This window comes from Schistocerca nitens, chromosome 5 (assembly GCF_023898315.1).
Source record: "Schistocerca nitens isolate TAMUIC-IGC-003100 chromosome 5, iqSchNite1.1, whole genome shotgun sequence".
NCBI classification, from domain to species: domain Eukaryota; kingdom Metazoa; phylum Arthropoda; class Insecta; order Orthoptera; family Acrididae; genus Schistocerca; species Schistocerca nitens.
In genome coordinates this window covers 854,494,623-854,515,377 of record NC_064618.1, presented here as the reverse complement: position 1 = coordinate 854,515,377, position 20,755 = coordinate 854,494,623, and the positions used below count along the sequence as shown (strand labels likewise).

General features: G+C 40.4%; 1 protein-coding gene across 1 annotated transcript in view; it reads right to left on the bottom strand.

Moving 5' to 3' along the window:
• LOC126259241 (dynein regulatory complex subunit 7) overlaps window positions 1-20,755 on the bottom strand; it is a 742,488-nt gene that overhangs the window by 227,732 nt on the left and 494,001 nt on the right. Inside the window, exons 4-5 of the mRNA XM_049955864.1 lie at window positions 15,531-15,749; window positions 2,750-2,924 (exon numbers count right to left, since the gene is read on the bottom strand). Coding sequence (XP_049811821.1) covers window positions 2,750-2,924; window positions 15,531-15,749 — 394 coding nt within the window. The remainder of the gene's footprint in view (window positions 1-2,749; window positions 2,925-15,530; window positions 15,750-20,755) is intronic.

Genomic DNA, 20,755 nt, shown 5'->3' with positions numbered 1-20,755 from the left:
AGTGAGAAAGAGTGGGTACATATACTTGTGATGCCATAGGATGTCTCTCAAATCTCTTTAGAAGTGGTTTAACATTGCTCCTAAACTGACAAGTGAATGTCATGGACTGTTAGGTGTTTTGTCAACTAGAGACTCAGTGGGACAGCATAGAAAATGTCGCAGAAAGCAGTCAGTAGACTACGAAAACTGGACCGGAACACGAATGTTTTGGACAAAAGTAACCACACAGTCAAATGTAGTAACATATATAAGATACACTACTGTACAAGCCAAAAGACTTACCCATAGTTTTCCAAATGAACCAGTGACTAGAACTATACAAACTATAGTGAGGCTTGTCATTTCTAATTGTACCTGAGTGCCTGTTCTAGCTAAGACTCTTCGGAGCAGCACCAAGCTAAATTCAGGGACCAAATTTCTCCAAATAGTGGAGGTATTCTATGGCACACAGTGTCACCAAGGAAATTGAGAACACAGTTTTCAATTTACCTTCCACAAGGCATATAACTAACAACAGACACAAGCTGCAGAAGCACTGTATGTTACATTAACATCTTGTAACAAATAGCTGATGAAGCACTGTGCCAACCAGAGGTGCATTGCTTCACCAGCAGACAGCCAAATAAATAGTCACCAGTGCATTATATATATATTCCAACTGTACAATCAGGCAGAGGTTCGAGCCGGTGACTGTAACCAGTACCCGCTGTGCTGCTGGATCACTCCAGCATCTGCTAGTCAGCTGTTGTCACTATCAACCCACTACCTGTATGCTTAAATCCTCTGCTTGGTGCGCAATGCCACCCCACTTCTACACTGCCCAGCACTAAAAGCTTCACCAGTCAGCATCAGCCACTGCAGTGGGGACCACGACTGCCAGCAGCCGACTCAGCACGCGGCCTATCAGCAGCAATGAGCCACCAATCTGCCACCCGGCCAAAGTGATGAAGCGCAGCTTCTGTCCACCACAGGCTGTGAGACTGACAACTGACTGCAGCCATCGAATACGGACATCGTAAGTCGACACCAGGTTGCACCACTCGGTGATGACACGTCCCTGTAACTGCTATAGCTTTTTGGACAAACAAAAAGTTTACATGCACTTCACCTGTCTTGCTGCAGCCACCTTCACCTCCAACAGATCCCTGTACCCCTTGCCAACCCATCCAATCCACAAAGCCGAGGACCGAGAGTTGAACACCATCCTGACAACTAGAAGAATTGCTCTTCCACCCCACTGTATATCCAAATGCTACAGTCCTGTCTCTTAAAATGACAAAGTTACATATCAAATGTGAACATCCACTAGCCTCACTGTAAATGGCTGGTAACTGCCCCTTAATGTTCTCTAAGGACACCCACACTTGATTATGAGTAGGCACTCCCCGCTCCTGTACCTCACAGTAAAATGATCACATTATATCAGGCTTAGCAGTCCTGTGGAGAAAATAAAATAGTGTGATGAGTTGCCAAGGAGAAAGGTCTAGGAGCCTGAAATGTTTTCTGTGAAGTGGTTCAAAACTGAACACACAGATGCTGTGTACTCATGCAGGCCAGCAGTATCAGCACTTGACAGTGCTTGAAAGGTGCTTTGTTGTGGTCCTCTGTTTTGCCAGCAGGTCAAGTCATACAGTATCCAAATTTGTGGGGCATCTGGATGTGACTGTGGCCAGCTGTTAAGATTGCATTGTCACGGTTCTGGATGAAAACATCTGATCACCACACAAGGGGATGACCACATTGTTCGCTAAGAACATCGTAGCTCCTTCACATCTGCATCTGCCATCTGAGAACAAGTAACAGATTCCTTGCAACATTTTGTGTCATACCACACCATTGCTTGTAGTCTAGCAGAAGTTAGACTAGGGGACTACTGATCCATGTGTATGGTGCCATTGATACTACAACACAAACAAATGTGCCTGTAGTGGTGCAACCAATCAGGAAGTAAGGACTGCTGGTGAGTGGCACTGCGTTGTGTTTATTGAAAAATCACACTTCTGTACTAACACAGATGACAATCGTCAGCCAATATGGCCGTGAAATGGGGAAGGTCCAACTGTTCCCACATTGTGGAGAGGCACAATGGTGTTAATCCTGGCATCACAGTGTGAGAAGTCATCAGGTATGACTTCTATAACAACTGATACTCACTAAGGGAACTCTGATGGCACAACGATACATTACCGACATCCTGCATCCTCGTGTGACAGTATCGTGGAGCCCTTTTGCAACAGAACAATGCTCATTCACACTTGGCATGTGTCTCTATGATTGGTCTATGTGATGTTGAGGTAGTCTTGTGACCAGTAAGATCCCCAGATTGTTCCCAATAGAACATGTAAAAGACCAGCTCAGACGTCATCTCTATCTAAGTGTCATTAGCCGAGATATCGAAGACCATTTACAAAAACTGTGGACCAGCTTGCCTCAGAAGAGGGTACAATGGCTTTGTCACCTTTTACAACTGTATCAGTGTATGCTACCAGACTAGATGTGGTGCAATATCCTATTGGTGATAAGAGGGCTCATTCTGCCAAGTTCTTTATAAGTTTCACTTGATTTTGTTATCATTGAAATAACGTAACATAACGTTTCAATCTGTGAAGTTTTATTTCATTTATGACTCCTCTTCTGAGTGCTTCACTTTTTTTTGCCTGGCAATATATTTCAAAACAGCAATTTCAGTTAGTTAACATAAATCATAATGAAACTTCCAGTAAAAGGACAATACAAGATAAATTTTTACCTGGACGAGGTATCTCAATCCTCTGTACCCAAGAAGGAGCAATATCAAGATGCTTTTCCTGCATGATATGTTGAGGATCACCCTCCGTTTCACCAGTTTCTTTCCGTGTGAACCAAGGCTCGCCAACAAAAATATGTGCCCAGCATTCATTGTCATTCAGTTCAAACTGCAAATTCTTCATTAGGACAACACAAATTACATTTATATAGAGAATAATAAGGAACAAAACATCTGAAATATAGAAAACCAGGAAAAAGAATCTACATTAATAAATAAACAGGAAAATCATGAATGGGCATGGCATCCACACAAATTAAATTCTGTAACTGAATCTCAATTTTATATTTTCAGAAATATCAGAAATTCTTAAATGGAAACAGCAAACAAGAAGTTTGGGCAAGGAGTCACTCAAATGTAGATTAGGTAAACACTAGTTTTCTCTCCCTCCCCGTCTCTCTCTCTCTCTCTCTCTCTCTCTCTCTCTCTCACACACACACACACACACACACACACACACACACAGAGCAGATTCGAGATTCACTGAATGACATCTTCATGTATGAATCCTGTGGCAAGAACATTCTTTTGTTCTTTGTTATGAAACACCAACACTTACTCCCAAGTTTGTTTCACTTCATCCTTCTCAGCCCCATAAAAAAATCTGTCCATATCAAAGACATTTATGAAATACAGTACCTACATTCTGATAGCTGTCACCAGTGCAACATCAAATATTAGCTCCACTACAACCTTGGCACTGATAGATATCTTGTTCACAAACGAAGCAGGTGTTACCAGAATATGGTTGCCAAATCTTAAGAATAGATAATATCCGGCTCAGCTATTCCTTAAACAGATATCCTATGCAGTTTATTCTAGTCACTGGAAATTGGCTACTGTATCACACTAGTCTTATTTATTGGGTTCTTGGAAAACATTTTGGGCTTTTAATATCTGTCATAATGCCATGGAGTGAGTGATACCATACTCGGAGTCGTACTCCAAATCCATGTAGTGATGTTCAGTCACAATATCCTAGTCCTTTTTGTGCCACTCCTACTTCTTATTCCCCTATTGATCTGTGGGTGACCCAGCTGAACAACCTAGCTGATTAATATTCTTACAAATACCATTTAGTTGTATAGATACAAACTCTACTCCCTGGCTGCTTAGCCCAAACAGAAATTGAAACACATCAAATGGGAGTGACAATACATAGTGGAGCATGGAACGGGGAGGGATAGCAGTGAGTTGTATGACTCCCCCACGATGTATCGATTTGGCTTCATGGTATGTCTCCATTGCACACTTTGCCACATCTGCAATTCCACCTGCTGGTCTTTTTGCACAGCAGGGAGGTGGTGTGGAGCTGGTGAGTTGAGTTCATAATGGACACTGCTCAAGAGCAGACCTCGCCTTCTTCCAGGTGCAGCCTTGTGTTTAACTTACCCACTGCCCTAAGATGGACAGCTGTTGTGTAAGCAATTTCCCATATTTGTTCAGTGGTCTAGCCACATGGGGAGCAGGCACGGTGCATTTCTGTGTTTTCAGCAGGGCAGTTAGAGCAAACTGCTGGAAGTGGATAGTTTCAGTTCCCCTGGTATTGCAGGAAGCTGGGTCCGTCAATTGACTGTGGGTAAGCAAACTATGTTGAGGGTTGCAATGGACCAAGTTTGGTCCAGTGTAATGCAGGAAATTTTGCACATTAACAGAAGTGTCTGGCAATGGAATAGAGGGCCATAAGTATGAATATTTGGTGTTTTGTCAGCCACTCCTGTTCAACCTAAATTGAATATGTCTTTTGTGACAGTGCCTTGTACATAATTTCTGATTATGTTGTGCCACAAGAGTAAGGTTTGAATGTCCATTGATCCCTTGGAAGGTCCAGTGACTGTAAATTGTAGTAAACTTCTAGCTGGCCTTTGTCAGTTTTGTGCGTTTACCCGTGATTAATTCAACTGTTCCATGCAAGGGTAAATTACATTCATTTATGCAACGTCTTAAATCAAGTGTAATATTATTTTCTGTTATTTAATATCATTTGAATGAGTTCTTCATATTTGGCATCAAATTTATTTTGGATGGAATTGGTTGCACACAGAGATAAGTTAGGTAGCCACTGTATTGTTTATCAGGGCCACTCTGTTTGCAGTTAACGAATATTGGTCACCTGTGAGTGATTCTTTAGTTTTTCTTGTTTCTTGCATGCTCACATGTTTGACTTAAGGGCCGTGTTCACTGTGTTGTGCTGTGCTTCTCTGCCACATGGCCACCATTAATGATGCTTGTTTGCAATTCGTTCCCTGTCTTGTTGATTTGTTTTTTATCTTAAATAGCTCATGTGATAACCTGTTCTTTCATGTAATTGTATTGGTGTAATTTGCTGTGGTATCCTGGCCATTATTGGTTGTTAATGTGCAACCTTAGTGTGTTGTAGATGTATGCTGCATCTGCCTGGCCTTTTTAACCATATGGCAATAACAGCATATTGTTGTACTATCAAAGTATTTGAGTGCACTTTCAGGGTGGTTGTCTGCCCAAATGCCCAGTTATTTTAATATCTTTTAAATACTTGTTGGTTGAGTGCCCCAGAATTTTCTACAGTTCATTACTACTGCTTAAAGGGAGAGTTTTGGATCTTACTATTATAGCCATTTTGGTGTAATGTGTTGTCACTCAACAAGGTTAATTACCTTGTAAATTGGAACCTGTTTTTTTATTATTACTATTATTAGATTATTGAAAAGTACTGAAGTTATTAAACATTGGTCTCTCTATGTTTTATTAAGTACTGATTTGCATGAGAGTTGCTTGTCTAAGTCAGTTTTGTAACTGAAGTTGATTTGAATGTTATTTACTCTGATCAGTAAAGGACAGTGTGTGTGACTATGAATGTTGCTATCCTTGTACATTTATTTCGCTCAGCCCTCCACTGTACAGCCATTGTGTTGCTCCTTGCATCACTCCTTTTCATTATTTAAATTAATCTGTAGCATGTCAAGCAGGGTATGGATGGGGGAAGAGGAAACAATGTTGCCTGGCAGAATGTGCATGGACTAGAGATGGCAGACACTTGCCCGCATGGCACCCTCTTATTCCATTTAGAGGAAACCTTCCTAGCCTCCCAAAACTCCAAACCCTTGATCCACTTCAGGTTCATTGATGATATCTTCATGATCTGGACTCAGGGCCAGAACACCCTATCCTCATTCATTCACAACCTCAACACCTTCCCTCCCATCCACTTCACTTGGTCCTTCTCAAGCCAGCATGCCACTTTCCTGGACATTGAACTCCTACTCTTTGAGTCCTCTATTCACACACCTATTACCAACCACCAACATAGTACCTGCATTTCAACAGTTCCCCCATCCCTTCCACACCAAAAACTTCCTCCCATACAGCCTAGTCACCTAGGGACGGTGTACCTACAGTGATGGCAGCTCCCTTACCCAGTATTCTGAAGGTCTTACACAGGCCTTCACAAACAGGCACTATCCCCCAGACCTAGTCTGCAAACAGATTTCCCATGGAATGTCACCCCCCCCCCCCCCCCAATCCGCCCACACCTCCTTTCTCCCTTTGTCACCCAGTACCACCCTGGACTGGAACAACTGAACCACATCCTTTGACGAGCTTTGATTATCTATTATCATTCTCTGATATGAGGGACATCCTACCCAAGTTCCTTCCCACCCATCCTAAAGTGGTGTTCTGCCACCCACCCAACCTGCAGGTTCCTTGACTTGCGCCATAGGGTGGTGGGGTTTCAGGTTCCGCTGAATAGGTCAGGAGTTCACTACACTCAGCTGGCAGCTACATGAGTAGCAGAGGCTGTGTTGCGTGAACTGGGCGGTTTTTTAGGTTAGAAGGCCCCGGGAAAGTACAGGGTGGGCTGCAATCTCAAAGGGTGCGTGGCAAATACAGGACATGCTTGGATCAAGGAACAGTCGGAATTGTATTTGTAAATTGTTGTAGTTGTGCTGGGAAAGTCCCTGAGCTTCAAGCGCTAATAGAAAGCACAGAAGCTGAAATCATTATAGGTACAGAAAGCTGGCTAAAGCCTGAAATAAGTTCTGCAGAAATTTTTATGAAGTCTCAGATGGTGTTCAGGAAAGATAGATTAGGCAGAATTGGTGGTGGAGTGTTTGTGTCTGCCAGTAGTGGTTTATCTTGTAGTGAAGTCGAAGTAGATACTCCGTGCGAATTGGTATGGGTGGAGGTTATACTTAACAGCCGAACTAAGTTAATAATTGGCTCCTTCTACTGACCCCCAGACTCCGATGATATAGTTGCTGAACAGTTCAGAGAAAATTTGAGTCTCGTAACAAATAAATACCCCACTCATACAGTTATAGTTGGTGGGGACTTCAACCTTCCCTCGATATGTTGGCAAAAATACTTGTTGAAAACCTGTGGTAGGCAGAAAACATCTTCCGAGATTGTCCTAAATGCTTTCTCCGAAAATTATTTCGAGCAGTTAGTCCACGAACCCATGCGAATTGTAAATGGTTGTGAAAACACACTTGACCTCTTAGCCACAAACAATCCAGAGCTAATAGAGAGCATCATGACTGATACAGGTATTAGTGATCACAAGGTCGTTGTAGCTAGGCTCAATACCGTTTCTCCCAAATCCACCAGAAACAAACACAAAATAATTTTATTTAAAGAAGCCTTCCTAAGAGACAATCTCCATTCCTTTCGAACTGACTATGCAAATATTGATGAGATGTGGCTCAAATTCAAAGATGTAGTAGCAACAGCAATTGAGAGATTCATACCTCATAAATTGGTAAGAGATGGAACTGATCCCCCATGGTGCACAAAACAGGTCCGAACGCTGTTGCAGAGGCAACAGAAAACCATGCGAAGTTCAGAAGAACGCGAAATCCTGAAGATTGGCTAAAATTTACAGACGCGCGAAATTTGGCACGAACTTCAATGCGAGATGCCTTTATTAGGTTCCACAATGAAACATTGTCTCTAAATTTGGTAGAAAATCCGAAGAAATTCTGGTCGTATGTAAAGTACACAAGCGGCAAGACACAGTCAATACCTTCACTGCACAGTGCCGATGGTACTGTTACCGACGACTGTGCCACTAAAGCGGAGTTATTGAACGCAGTTTTCTGAAATTCCTTCACCAGGGAAGACGAATGGAATATTCCAGAATTTGAAACACGAACAGCTGCAAGCATGAGTTTCTTAGAAGTAGATACCTTAGGGGTTGCGAAGCAACTCAAATCGCTTGATACAGGCAAGTCTTCGGGTCCAGATTGTATACCGATTAGGTTCCTTTCAGATTACGCTGATACAATAGCTCCCTACTTAGCAATCATATACAACCACTCGCTCACCGATAGATCTGTACTTAGAGATTGGAAAATTGCGCAGGTCGCACCAGTGTTTAAGAAGGGTAGTAGGAGTAATCCATCAAACTACAGACCTATATCATCGACGTCGATTTGCAGTAGGGTTTTGGAGCATATACTGTATTCAAACATTATGAATCACCTCGAAGGGAATGATCTATTGATACATAATCAGCATGGTTTCAGAAAACATCGTTCTTGTGCAATGCAGCTAGCTCTTTATTCGCATGAAGTAATGGCCACTATCAACATGGGATCTCAGGTTGATTCCGTATTTCTAGATTTCCGGAAAGCTGCGGGCCTACGGGGTATCGTCTCAGTTGTGCTACTGGATTCATGATTTCCTGTCAGGAAGGTCGCAGTTCGTAGTAATAGACGGCAAATCATCGAGTAAAACTGAAGTGATATCAGGTGTTCCCCAGGGAAGTGTCCTGGGACCTCTGCTGTTCCTGATCTATATAAATGACCTGGGTGACAATCTGAGCAGTTCTCTTAGGTTGTTCGCAGATGATGCTGTAATTTACCGTCTAGTAACGTCATCCGAAGACCAGTATCAGTTGCAAAGCGATTTAGAAAAGATTGCTGTATGATGTGGCAGGTGGCAGTTGACGCTAAATAACGAAAAGTGTGAGGTGATCCACATGAGTTCCAAAAGAAATCCGTTGGAATTCGATTACTCAATAAATAGTACAATTCTCAAGGCTGTCAATTCAACTAAGTACCTGGGTGTAAAAATCACGAACAACTTCAGCTGGAAGGACCACATAGACAATATTGTGGGGAAGGCGAGCCAAAGATTGCGTTTAATTGGCAGGACACTTAGAAGATGCAACAAGTCCACTAAAGAGACAGCTTACACTACACTCGTTCGTCCTCTGTTAGAATATTGCTGCGCGGTGTGGGATCCTTACCAGGTGGGATTCACGGAGGACATCGAAAGGGTGCAAAAAAGGGCAGCTCGTTTTGTATTATCACATAATAGGGGAGAGAGTGTGGCAGATATGATACGTGAGTTGGGATGGAAGTCATTAAAGCAAAGACGTTTTTTGGCGCGGCGAGATCTATTTACGAAATTTCAGTCACCAACTTTCTCTTCTGAATGCGAAAATATTTTGTTGAGCCCAACCTACATAGGTAGGAATGATCATCAAAATAAAATAAGAGAAATCAGAGCTCGAACAGAAAGGTTTAGGTGTTCGTTTTTCCCGCACGCTGTTCGGGAGTGGAATGGTAGAGAGAGAGTATGATTGTGGTTCGATGAACCCTCTGCCACGTGCTTAAATGTGAACTGCAGAGTAATCATGTAGATGTAGATGTAGATGTAGATGTAGATGTAGACCTCCACAACATGCTAGCCCATCCCTATGCCACTCCCAATTCCAACCCCTTGCCACAAGCATCATATCCCTGTGGAAGGCCAGGAGCAAGATCTGCACAATCCACCCACCAGCACTTCCTATTCCAGTCCTGTCACATGCTTGTCCTACCCAATCAGAGCTCAGCCCACCTATGAAAGCAGCCATGTTATGTACCAGCTCTGCAGCAATCATGATCAGATTCTTACATTGATATGACTAACAATCAGCTATCCACCAGGATGAACAGCAACACTCAGATTGTGGCCAAGAGCAAAGTGTTGCACCCTATTGCTCAACACACAGCTGAAAATAACATTCTTGATCTCAATGGTTGCTTCACAGCCTAGATCATCTGGATGCTCCCCTCCACCACCACCTTTTCTGAACTGCACAGATGGGAGTTATCCTTACAACACATTCTCTGTTCCCGAAATAATCTGGCCTCAACCTACGGTAACCTACTGCCCCCCCCCCCCCCCAACCAACAGTTTCCTCCCCCCTCCCTCACCCACAGCTTAATGATACTGCACCAGGTAGCCTTGTCTGCCACCTCTAGTCCCTGAACATTCTGCCAGGCAGCACTGTTTCCTCTCCCACTACCTATACCCTGCTATCCTTTCCTGCGCCACTATGGATTGTTGTTCCCGTCTGATGCATTTCAGTTTCAGTCTAGCCTGAGCAGCCAGAGATAGTGCTCATGTGTGTGTGTGTGTGTGTGTGTGTGTGTGTGTGTGTGTGTGTGAGGTGTGCTTGTTTGTGTCCCTGAACATTCCATCAGGCAGCACTGTTTCTTCTTTGAACACCAGTACCCTGCTATCCTTCCCCCTTCCCCAAACCATTACAGATTGTAGCACCCTTTCGACACGTTTCAGTTATGGTCTAGCCTGAGCAGCCAGAGATAGCAGTCATGTGTGTGTGAGGTGTGCCTGCTCGTGTGAATGGTGTGTTTCTTTTTCCTGAGGAAAGCTTAATGTGTAACAGTCTTTTCATTGTGCCTGTCTGTCACTCAATGTGTAATCTTTATGGTAAGCTTTAATCTAGTCTTTCCATCATTAATAGTCATAAGCTAATAGTAGTATCCATGTACAGATCACCAAAGGGAAGCATTAACATATTTTTAGAAAAAATGGACATGCTATTGAGTGAATTAAGTAACATTAAATGGCTACACTATGATATTGCAATAGGAGGTGATTTGAAAGCTGATTTTGATGTTACTAAATGTAAGGGTAGTGTTGCAGATCTGGAAAACTTACTAAGACAATACAATTTACATCATGTTAATAACAGGCCCACAAGAAACAAAGCATGTTTAGATAACATCTTTGTAAACTTCAAGACCACTGAAAACACATGTGAAGTTGTAGTGTTCCCATTCTCTGACCATGACTCCGTATCTCTAAATTATGCAAGTAAAATTCCCTTCAATAGGAGCAATGCAAACAGACCTGTCCCAACAATTGTGATTACCAGACCCGTAACTGAGGATAAAATTAACACATTTTGTAATTCCCTTGCTGACAGGGACTGGTTTGGCCATTGTTGTGTCGATGGAAATTACACATCAAGTAATGACCTGCCAGCCAAAATAATATTTGATAGATTTTTTAATGCATTCTTGACCCTATTTAACCATAGTATTCCCATAAAGAAGACCATCCCGGCATTTGCCTGGAGTGATTTAGGGAAATCACGGAAAACCTAAATCAGGATGGCCGGACGCGGGATTGAACCGTCGTCCTCCCGAATGCGAGTCCAGTGTCTAACCACTGCGCCACCTCGCTCGGTGTGAATGGTTTATTGCCCACCCATTCTACGATATCAATGAATTCTTCAAATGTAAAATTCAGTAATCCAACAGATGAGCCACTGTACATTTATTGTAATATAAGCTAAAATATTTCAGTAGTCAATACCTTATCACACTTTACTATAAATTGTAACTTCATTTGACGTTGTCAATTGCTGTAATGGCCTAAAGACAATAAAATCTTTTATTATTATTATTTCTTTACTTTCTCAGACGTTAAGTCTGGTTGAGAATGGAAAGTGACGCGGACCTTGATCAAGCGTCACTTCCTATTAACTGTACGGTATGTGTTATATTGCATTTAGGAACTTTCGGGTAATTGAACATGTATCAATAATTACGGATTTCTGTAGTTGTATATATGTGTTTGGATGTAGCTGTATTGCATTGATGTACTGGTGGATATTGTGTGGTATGACTCCTGTAGTTGATACTATAATTGGTATGATGTCAACTTTATCCTGATGCCACATGTCTTTGACTTCCTCAGCCAGTTGGATGTATTTTTCAATTTTTTCTCCTGTTTTCTTTTGTATATTTGTTGTATTGGGTATGGATATTTCGATTAGTTGTGTTAATTTCTTCTTTTTATTGGTGAGTATGATGTCAGGTTTGTTATGTGGCGTTGTTTTATCTGTTATAATGGTTCTGTTCCAGTATAATTTGTATTCATCATTCTCCAGTACATTTTGTGGTGCATACTTGTATGTAGGAACTTGTTGTTTTAAAAGTTTATGTTGTAAGGCAAGCTGTTGATGTATTATTTTTGCGACATTGTCATGTCTTCTGGGGTATTCTGTATTTGCTAGTATTGTACATCCACTTGTGATGTGATCTACTGTTTCTATTTGTTGTTTACAAAGTCTGCATTTATCTGTTGTGGTATTGGGATCTTTAATAATATGCTTGCTGTAATACCTGGTGTTTATTGTTTGATCCTGTATTGCAATCATGAATCCTTCTGTCTCACTGTATATATTGCCTTTTCTTAGCCATGTGTTGGATGCGTCTTGATCGATGTGTGGCTGTGTTAGATGATACGGGTGCTTGCCATGAAGTGTTTTCTTTTTCCAATTTACTTTCTTTGTATCTGTTGATGTTATGTGGTCTAACGGGTTGTAGAGGTGGTTATGAAATTGTAGTGGTGTAGCCGATGTATTTATATGAGTGATTGCTTTGTGTATTTTGCTAGTTTCTGCTCGTTCTATAAAGAATTTTCTTAAATTGTCTACCTGTCCATAATGTAGGTTTTTTATATCAATAAATCCCCTTCCTCCTTCCTTTCTGCTTAATGTGAATCTTTCTGTTGCTGAATGTATGTGATGTATTCTATATTTATGGCATTGTGATCGTGTAAGTGTATTGAGTGCTTCTAGGTCTGTGTTACTCCATTTCACTACTCCAAATGAGTAGGTCAATATTGGTATGGCATAAGTATTTATAGCTTTTGTTTTGTTTCTTGCTGTCAATTCTGTTTTCAGTATTTTTGTTAGTCTTTGTCTATATTTTTCTTTTAGTTCTTCTTTAATATTTGTATTATCTATTCCTATTTTTTGTCTGTATCCTAGATATTTATAGGCATCCGTTTTTTCCATCGCTTCTATGCAGTCGCTGTGGTTATCCAATATGTAATCTTCTTGTTTAGTGTGTTTTCCCTTGACTATGCTATTTTTCTTACATTTGTCTGTTCCAAACGCCATACTTATATCATTGCTGAATACTTCTGTTATCTTTAGTAATTGGTTGAGTTGTTGATTTGTTGCTGCCAGTAGTTTTAGATCATCCATGTATAGCAAATGTGTGATTTTGTGTGGGTATGTTCCAGTAATATTGTATCCATAATTTGTATTATTTAGCATGTTGGATAGTGGGTTCAGAGCAAGGCAGAACCAGAAAGGACTTAATGAGTCTCCTTGGTATATTCCACGCTTAATCTGTATTGGCTGTGATGTGATATTATCTGAATTTGTTTGGATATTAAGTGTGGTTTTCCAGTTTTTCATTACTATGTTTAGGAACTGTATCAATTTAGGATCTACTTTGTATATTTCCAATATTTGTAGTAACCATGAGTGGGGTACACTATCAAAAGCTTTTTGGTAATCAATGTATGCGTAGTGTAGAGACCTTTGTTTAGTTTTAGCTTGATATGTCACCTCTGCATCTATTATCAGTTGCTCTTTACATCCTCGCGCTCCTTTGCAGCAGCCTTTTTGTTCTTCATTTATAATTTTGTTCTGTGTTGTATGTGTCATTAATTTCTGTGTAATGACTGAAGTTAATATTTTGTAGATTGTTGGTAGGCATGTTATGGGGCGATATTTAGCTGGGTTTGCTGTGTCTGCTTGATCTTTAGGTTTCAGATAAGTTATTCCATGTGTAAGTGTATCAGGGAATATGTATGGGTCTGCAATGTAACTGTTAAATAATTTAGTTAGATGTGAATGTGTTGAGGTGAACTTCTTTAGCCAGAAATTTGCTATTTTATCATTTCCAGGGGCTTTCCAATTGTGCGTAGAATTAATTGCTCGGGTGACTTCATGTTGCAAAATTATCACTTCAGGCATTTGTGGTATCATCTTGTATGTATCTGTTTCTGCTTGTATCCACCGTGCATGCCTGTTATGTTGTATCAGGTTTGACCATATGCTGCTCCAGAAGTGTTCCATGTCTCTTATGTTTGGTGGATTGTCTATTTTTATGTGTGTGTTATCTATTGCTTGGTAAAATTTCTTTTGGTTTGTGTTGAATGTTTGGTTTTGTTTCCTTCTATTTTCACTTTTTTTGTATCTTCTAAGTCGTTTCGCCAAAGCTTGTAATTTTTGCTTCTTTTCATCTAATTGCTCTATTGCTTCTTGTTGTGAGATTTTACCTAACCTTTTTCGTTTTTTGTCTGATATTTCATTTCTTATAAATTGTGTTAACTGTCCGATGTCTTTTCTCAGTTTTTCTATTCTGATCTGTAGCCTGTGTTGCCATGCTGGTTTTGTGGGTTTCTTCTGTGTGTTGGTTGGTTCTGATATCTGCCTAGTGTGTATATTTAGTGTAGTGAGTGCTCCTACATAAACCAGTAGTTGTAACTCTTCCATAGTTGTGTATTCATTTATTTTGTTGTGTATGATTGTGTTGTTAGTTTTTATTGTTGTTTCGACTTGTGGGCTATTTGGTGGTCTATGCAAGAATGGTCTAATGTCTGTATTTGTGTCTTTGTATTCTATATATGTCAACTGAAATTTTTCTTCTATATCTAACATGTGTGTCACTTCGTGTTCTATTTGTGCTTGTGCTGGTGGCTGTCTTAAAATTTCATTTTCCTCTGATTGTTTAATTGATGCGTGTTGTTCTTTGTTTGTTTGCTCTGGGATGTTTGAGTCCATTACTGTATTTTCTTCTTCTTCTAATTGCACATTATTTTGTTCCAGTATTTGTTGTACTTGTTGTTTGATGTTTTCTAATTCTGACTGGGGTATCCTGTTATTTTTTATTATTACACGAATCTGATCAGCTAGACGTTGTTCTGTTAAAAATTTTAATTCTGGGTATCTGGTAATAAATGTTGTGTATACTTGTGATCTGTATCCAGTTGTGTTGGTTCCTAGGTTTGTTGCTTGGTAATAACAGAACATGAGGTGTCGATTAACTTCATCTGACCATCTCATCCTCTGTCTTTGTTTTCCTTCTAGGGTGGTTGCAGGAAGCATATCCTGCAAAACACCTCTATTTGGATTTAAATCATTTTCCAGTTGGCTAGCAGTGTCATGACCATTGTGGGCGGGCATAGGGTTCAAGCGCCGTCCCCGACCATGACGGCGCTTGTCCGAGGCTTCTTTAGTTCTGTCCTGAACCAAGTAATCACACTAAAAGGGGGGTTAGCCCTATTAGTGGTTTGTTCTTTTCGTCGCCTTTTACGACTGGCAGAACATACCGGAGGCCTATTCTTTTCCCGGGCCCTTATTATTATTATTATTATTATTATTATTATTATTATTAACCTGGACTTTCCATTGTTTAAACCTTAATGTAAAATCTTCTAATAAAGCAAGGAAACTGCTGCAATAGTAACACTTATTCCATAGTGTAATAAGAGCATAAAACATAACTGGAAATATAATCTATATATAAACTCCAATTGGGCACATCAATTAATGCATGCTTGATTTGGGTACAGAATACGAACTCTTCTATGACTATACTTAGCCAGCTAACACTGAGTGTGTAGATCAACATTGTACACGTACCTTGCAACCTTCTGAACAGTCCTGCAAATTGACCCAGTAATTTGTATCATTCCAAATACTTTCAATTCCCAAGTAATGTGGGTCATCAACTTTATACCTATTACCAGTAGGTGGTTCTATAAAAAATGGTTCTGTTACTTCTTTATTTGGTGGCAGCACAAGAATCCAACTATGCAGACGTAATCCATGTAACTCATCTGGTGGTGGACGCTCAAATTCCTAGAAGATAAATTACCAAAAACACCTTATAGCAGAATCATATAATAAATGGTAACTTTGAAAAACTTCAGAAATATGGGTAATTAAGTATAGGAACTGAAGTCATTATAAATCTACAGAAACAGAGTCCTCCTCAGTTCTTGACAGTGTGAGAGAACTTGGGATTGGCATACTGGCACTACAGGCAACAAGATTCAAGGACAAAAGCACGATGGAATCAGAGGGATAAGTAATTCTGAAAGGGAAACCCAGTATTGGGGGGCCAAATCAACCTTTTTATGTTTGGCACAGCCTTTGTAGCAGATAATAGATACATGGATAGTATCACTGCGTGGAAGGGCATAAACGAAACACGGTCATATCTGACAATGAAAATAGGAAACAAAACCTATACAACAGTAAATGCACATGCACCAACAAATCATAAGAACTGAAAAGAACAAACAGGAACTGAAAAATTTTTGTTCCACTCTGGATAAGGTAGTGACAGATGTGGACAAAAGAGGTGTCACTATTTTGCTAGGAGATTTTAACTCGCCAATAGGCACGGAAAAGAAGTTTAGAAATCCTGTGGAAGATTATCCAGCCCAGAATAGAACAAACAAGAATGGTAAGAGATTAGTGGACCTATGTAGAAAACACAAGATGAGAATAATGACCACCCATTACAAAGTTAAGACAAGTAAGAAAACAATGTGGGTCAGCCCTGGAAACATGATTGAGCAAAAACAGCTAGACCACATAGCAATCCGTGACAAGAATCACAGAGATTATGAACACAAAAGTGAGGAAAAATAGCAGGATAGAATCAGATCACTACCTCGTTGAAATAAAATGCAGATGGATACCCAACAGAGAAAGGAAACGTAGGAGCATAAACACTAGCAGAATCGACCTAGATCTTCTGAAAAAACACAGAGCAGAGTATGCAAAGAGAATGGCAGTTCAGAGTGATTGGAAGAGAGTGAGAGATATGATGGAAGAAGAGGCAGTGCAACTGGCTACTAACAACAAGAAAAGGAAACATGAGTGGTGGACGGATGAATGTGAGAATGCAGTCGAGACCAGGAGGAAACCATGGATAAAATGGCAATCCTGTAAAAACCAAGGACACTGATCGAACTTCCAAAATGTGAGAAAAATTGCTAGCAAAATGATAAGAAATGCCAAGAGAAATAACGGAATGAGAAACTAGAAGAAGCAAACACAGTCTGCAAAGAAACACAAAATCATGAGTCGTCTTCAGAGAAATGCTGAGCAGAATTTAAGGCTTCGAGGCAAAAGAACCCTTCATAATATGACAAGATGGCACAATAAAAATTGGCGAGAAAGAGGTGTGTGAGGAAATGACTAGGTATTTCAGGGATTTGCTGAATGCAGAAGAACTGACAGTAAAGTTGACACACTTATGTTGTAGAGACAAAAGTCAGGATAGTCTAGACAATTCACCCACCAGGACAGAAGTAGCAGAGGCAATTAAAAACCTCAAAAACAACAAGGCATCAGGCAATGATGGTATCTGTGCTGAAGAGATCAAGTGGGGTGGGCCTGAAATAGAAAGAAGTATGTACAATATAATAATGGAAATCTGGAGAAATAAGAAAATACCCCTAGACTGGAAAGAAGCCATTATAATACCACTACACAAGAAAGGGGACAAGAAAGTACTGGATAACTACAGGGGCATATCTCTCTTAAACATACAGTACAAGGTTTTGTCAAGAATCTTGCTGAATAGAGTTGAAGAACAACTGGAGCCAACAATAGGAGAGTACCAGTGTGCCTTTACAAAAAGGAGGACAGAACAGATATTTGGAATAAAAAGTATAATAGAACACAGGCACAGGGAAGGAAAAAAGACAATAGTGACATTTGTGGACTTCCAAAAGACCTACAATTCAGTTGACAGAAGTACTCTGCTTGATGTGGGGGAAGATAGAGGACTGTATGCTACAACACATGCAATAATAGAGGAAACGTTAAGTGACTCTACTGCCAGGATCAAGCATTGCAGTATGCTGTCAGACAGTTTCGAAATAAAAACAGGAGTCTGGCAAGGGGATGAATTGTCCCAATTTTACTTAACCTAGTGTTGCACAAAGCTGTGAGACAGTGGAGACAACTAAATAGTAACATGAAGATCAAAGGCGTGCAAATAAGGTACAAGGTCAAACATAGTGCAACAGTGGACTGTCTGGCATTTGCAGATGACATGGCACTCTTAAATGAGACAGAAGAAGAGGCAAACAGCAGAAAAGGTCAGACTGAAGATTGAAAATAAGACGACCAAGACATTGAACACTAAGTTTGACTGGAAGATAGATGGCCAAGTGGTTGAGAAAGTCAGCAGTTTTCGTTATTTGTGGGAGAAGATAACTGATGGCATACAGAGCAACAGTAGTGCAGTAGACAGGTCACAGCTTTTGCAGAAGCTTCGGTATGTAGTGAAAACCACTTATGGCAAGAAAAATATGTCACATAATGCCAAACTGCGACATTACACAGCAACTGTAAGAAATGCTGCTCTGTATGCATCAGAAACAATCACACTCGGTAACGGAGCTTGTATACAGTTGGAAAACAAGGAGCGGAAAATTTTGAGAGGCATATGGGGCACCAGAAAACATGGCAGGTATCTGGATACACAGAACATGACAGAAACTTTATGAAAATATTGAACCCATATCAAGCAAGATACAGAAGAGGAGGTTACAAATTGTTGGGCACCTCATGAGGATGGACAAGGAGAGGTTGACTAAGAAGATATGGAATGCAACATGTCATATGGGAAACTACTGGGTGAAGGAAGTCAGAGATGACTGGAAGGCTGTAGGAATAAAAAAAGGAGTCTGCAGGCAGTAGTACAAAACAGGGGGAAGTAGAAAGGGTTGGTGGATGGTCACAGGCAGCCAGACACCAAAATCAAAGTTGTCTTACCAGGAGAAGAAAGAAACAGAATAAGCGAGAGAATGAAGAGGTATTGGGAAGAAAGATGTGCAAAACAAGCCACACATGATCCTGAAGGGTCCTAACGAAGCAGAAGAAGAAGAAGAGAAACAGAGTAGGCCCAACAACATAGCTGCAGCCAAAACTCAGAGCTATATACTATGGCAATCAAGTAGGGATATGACATTGTGTGGCACAAAATCTTGTGAAGATAAATTGATTCTATTAAGAAAAAAACATGCAAATGAGTAAGAGATTCAAGTGAAAGTTGTCAGTTGCACTTGCGATGTGACCCTTTATTGCAACACAGACTAACAGAACACACACACACACACACATATTTTAGTACCAGTCGACATTTAAAAGTGGAAAAACTAATCCTAGCATTTGGAACTATTATTTCCTTGCTCACAGAAGAAAGAGAGACGCACTTGGCTAAGTTAAAAAGGAAGGGCACATAGCTCAGACCCTATGATGAGAGGAACCTACCTGTTGTGAGGATGAGATGAAACAAAATTCAATGGTGAGGTGTCAGAGAGAGTAGCAGGTCAAAGGCAATATATTGGTAAACACTGTGCCAGCTACAGTTTACAGATTATATCTGTAGTGATAAATAAAGATACATAGAAGAAGAGAACTGAGAAATGAAATTAATAGTATAGTTAAAAACTGAAAAGGCAACAGGGAAAGAACAATGAGAGAATGAGGTGGGGAGGGGGAAAGATGTATATGAAAGGAATAATGAAAATAAAATAAACATATAAATGAATAAATAAATAAAATATATAGCAACAGTAAAATTGAGGTTAAGCCCTGGTTGATGGCACAATGTAAGAATATGTGAATGTCATATGTTTCAATAAGACTGTTCCATTCATGTGCTGAGATGACTTTATTACTTATTTGCCACACACTCTGACTTCAAAATTCAAAGTTCTATTTATTTTCATTCATCACCTAACAAGCAACCCTTACTATCTGAAATTTTATCATTTTGTTTTGCTATTGTAAATCTCGCCCCCCCCCCCTCCCCAAATGAACCATGGACCTTGCTGTTGGGGGGGGGAGGCTTGCATGGCTCAGTGATACACTGTATGTGCAGCCACAAAGGAGGGGTATCTGTTGAGAGGCCAGAAGACAAATATGTGGTTCCTGAAGAGGGACAGCAGCCTTTTCAGTAGTTGCAGGGACAACAGTCTGGATGATTGACTGATCTGGACTTGTAACATCAACCAAAACAGCATTGCCATGCTGGTACTGTGAACGGCTGAAAGCAAGGGGAAATTACGGGCATAATTTTTCCCGAGGGCATGCAGCTTTACTGTATGGTTAAACGATGATGGCATCCTCTTGGTTAAATACTCCATAGGTAAAATAGTCCCCCATTGGTATCTCCAGGTGGGGACTATTCAGGAGGAAGTCATTATCAGGAGAAACAAAACTGGCGTTCTACAGAGCAGAGCATGGAATGTCAGATCCCTTAATGGGCAGGTACGTTAGAAAATCTGAAAAGAGAAATTGATAGGTAAAAGTTAGATATTGGGGGAATTTCTGAAGTTCAGTGGCAGGAGGAACAAGACTTCCGGTCAGGTGAATACATGGTTATAAACACAAAATCAAATAATGGTAATGCAGGAGTAGGTTTAATATTGAACAAAAAATAGGAATGAGGATAAGCTACTACAAGCAGTATAGTGAACACATTTTTGTAGCCAAGACTGACACAAAGCCCACGCCTACCGCAGTAGTACAAGTTCATATGCCAACCAGCTCCGGGGATGATGAAGAGATTAAAGAAATGTATGATGCGATAAAAGAAATTATTCAGATAGTTAAGGGAGACAAAAATTTAATAGTCATGGAGGACTGGAATTTGATAGTAGGAAAAGGAAAAGAAGGAAAAGTAGAAGGTGAAGATGAACTAGGGGTAAGGAATGAAAGAAGAAGCCACTTGGTAGAATTTTGCATGGAGCACAACTTAATCATAGCTAACACTTGGTTTAAGAATCATAAAAGAAGATTGTATACAGGCCTAGAGACACAGGAAAGTTTCAGATAGA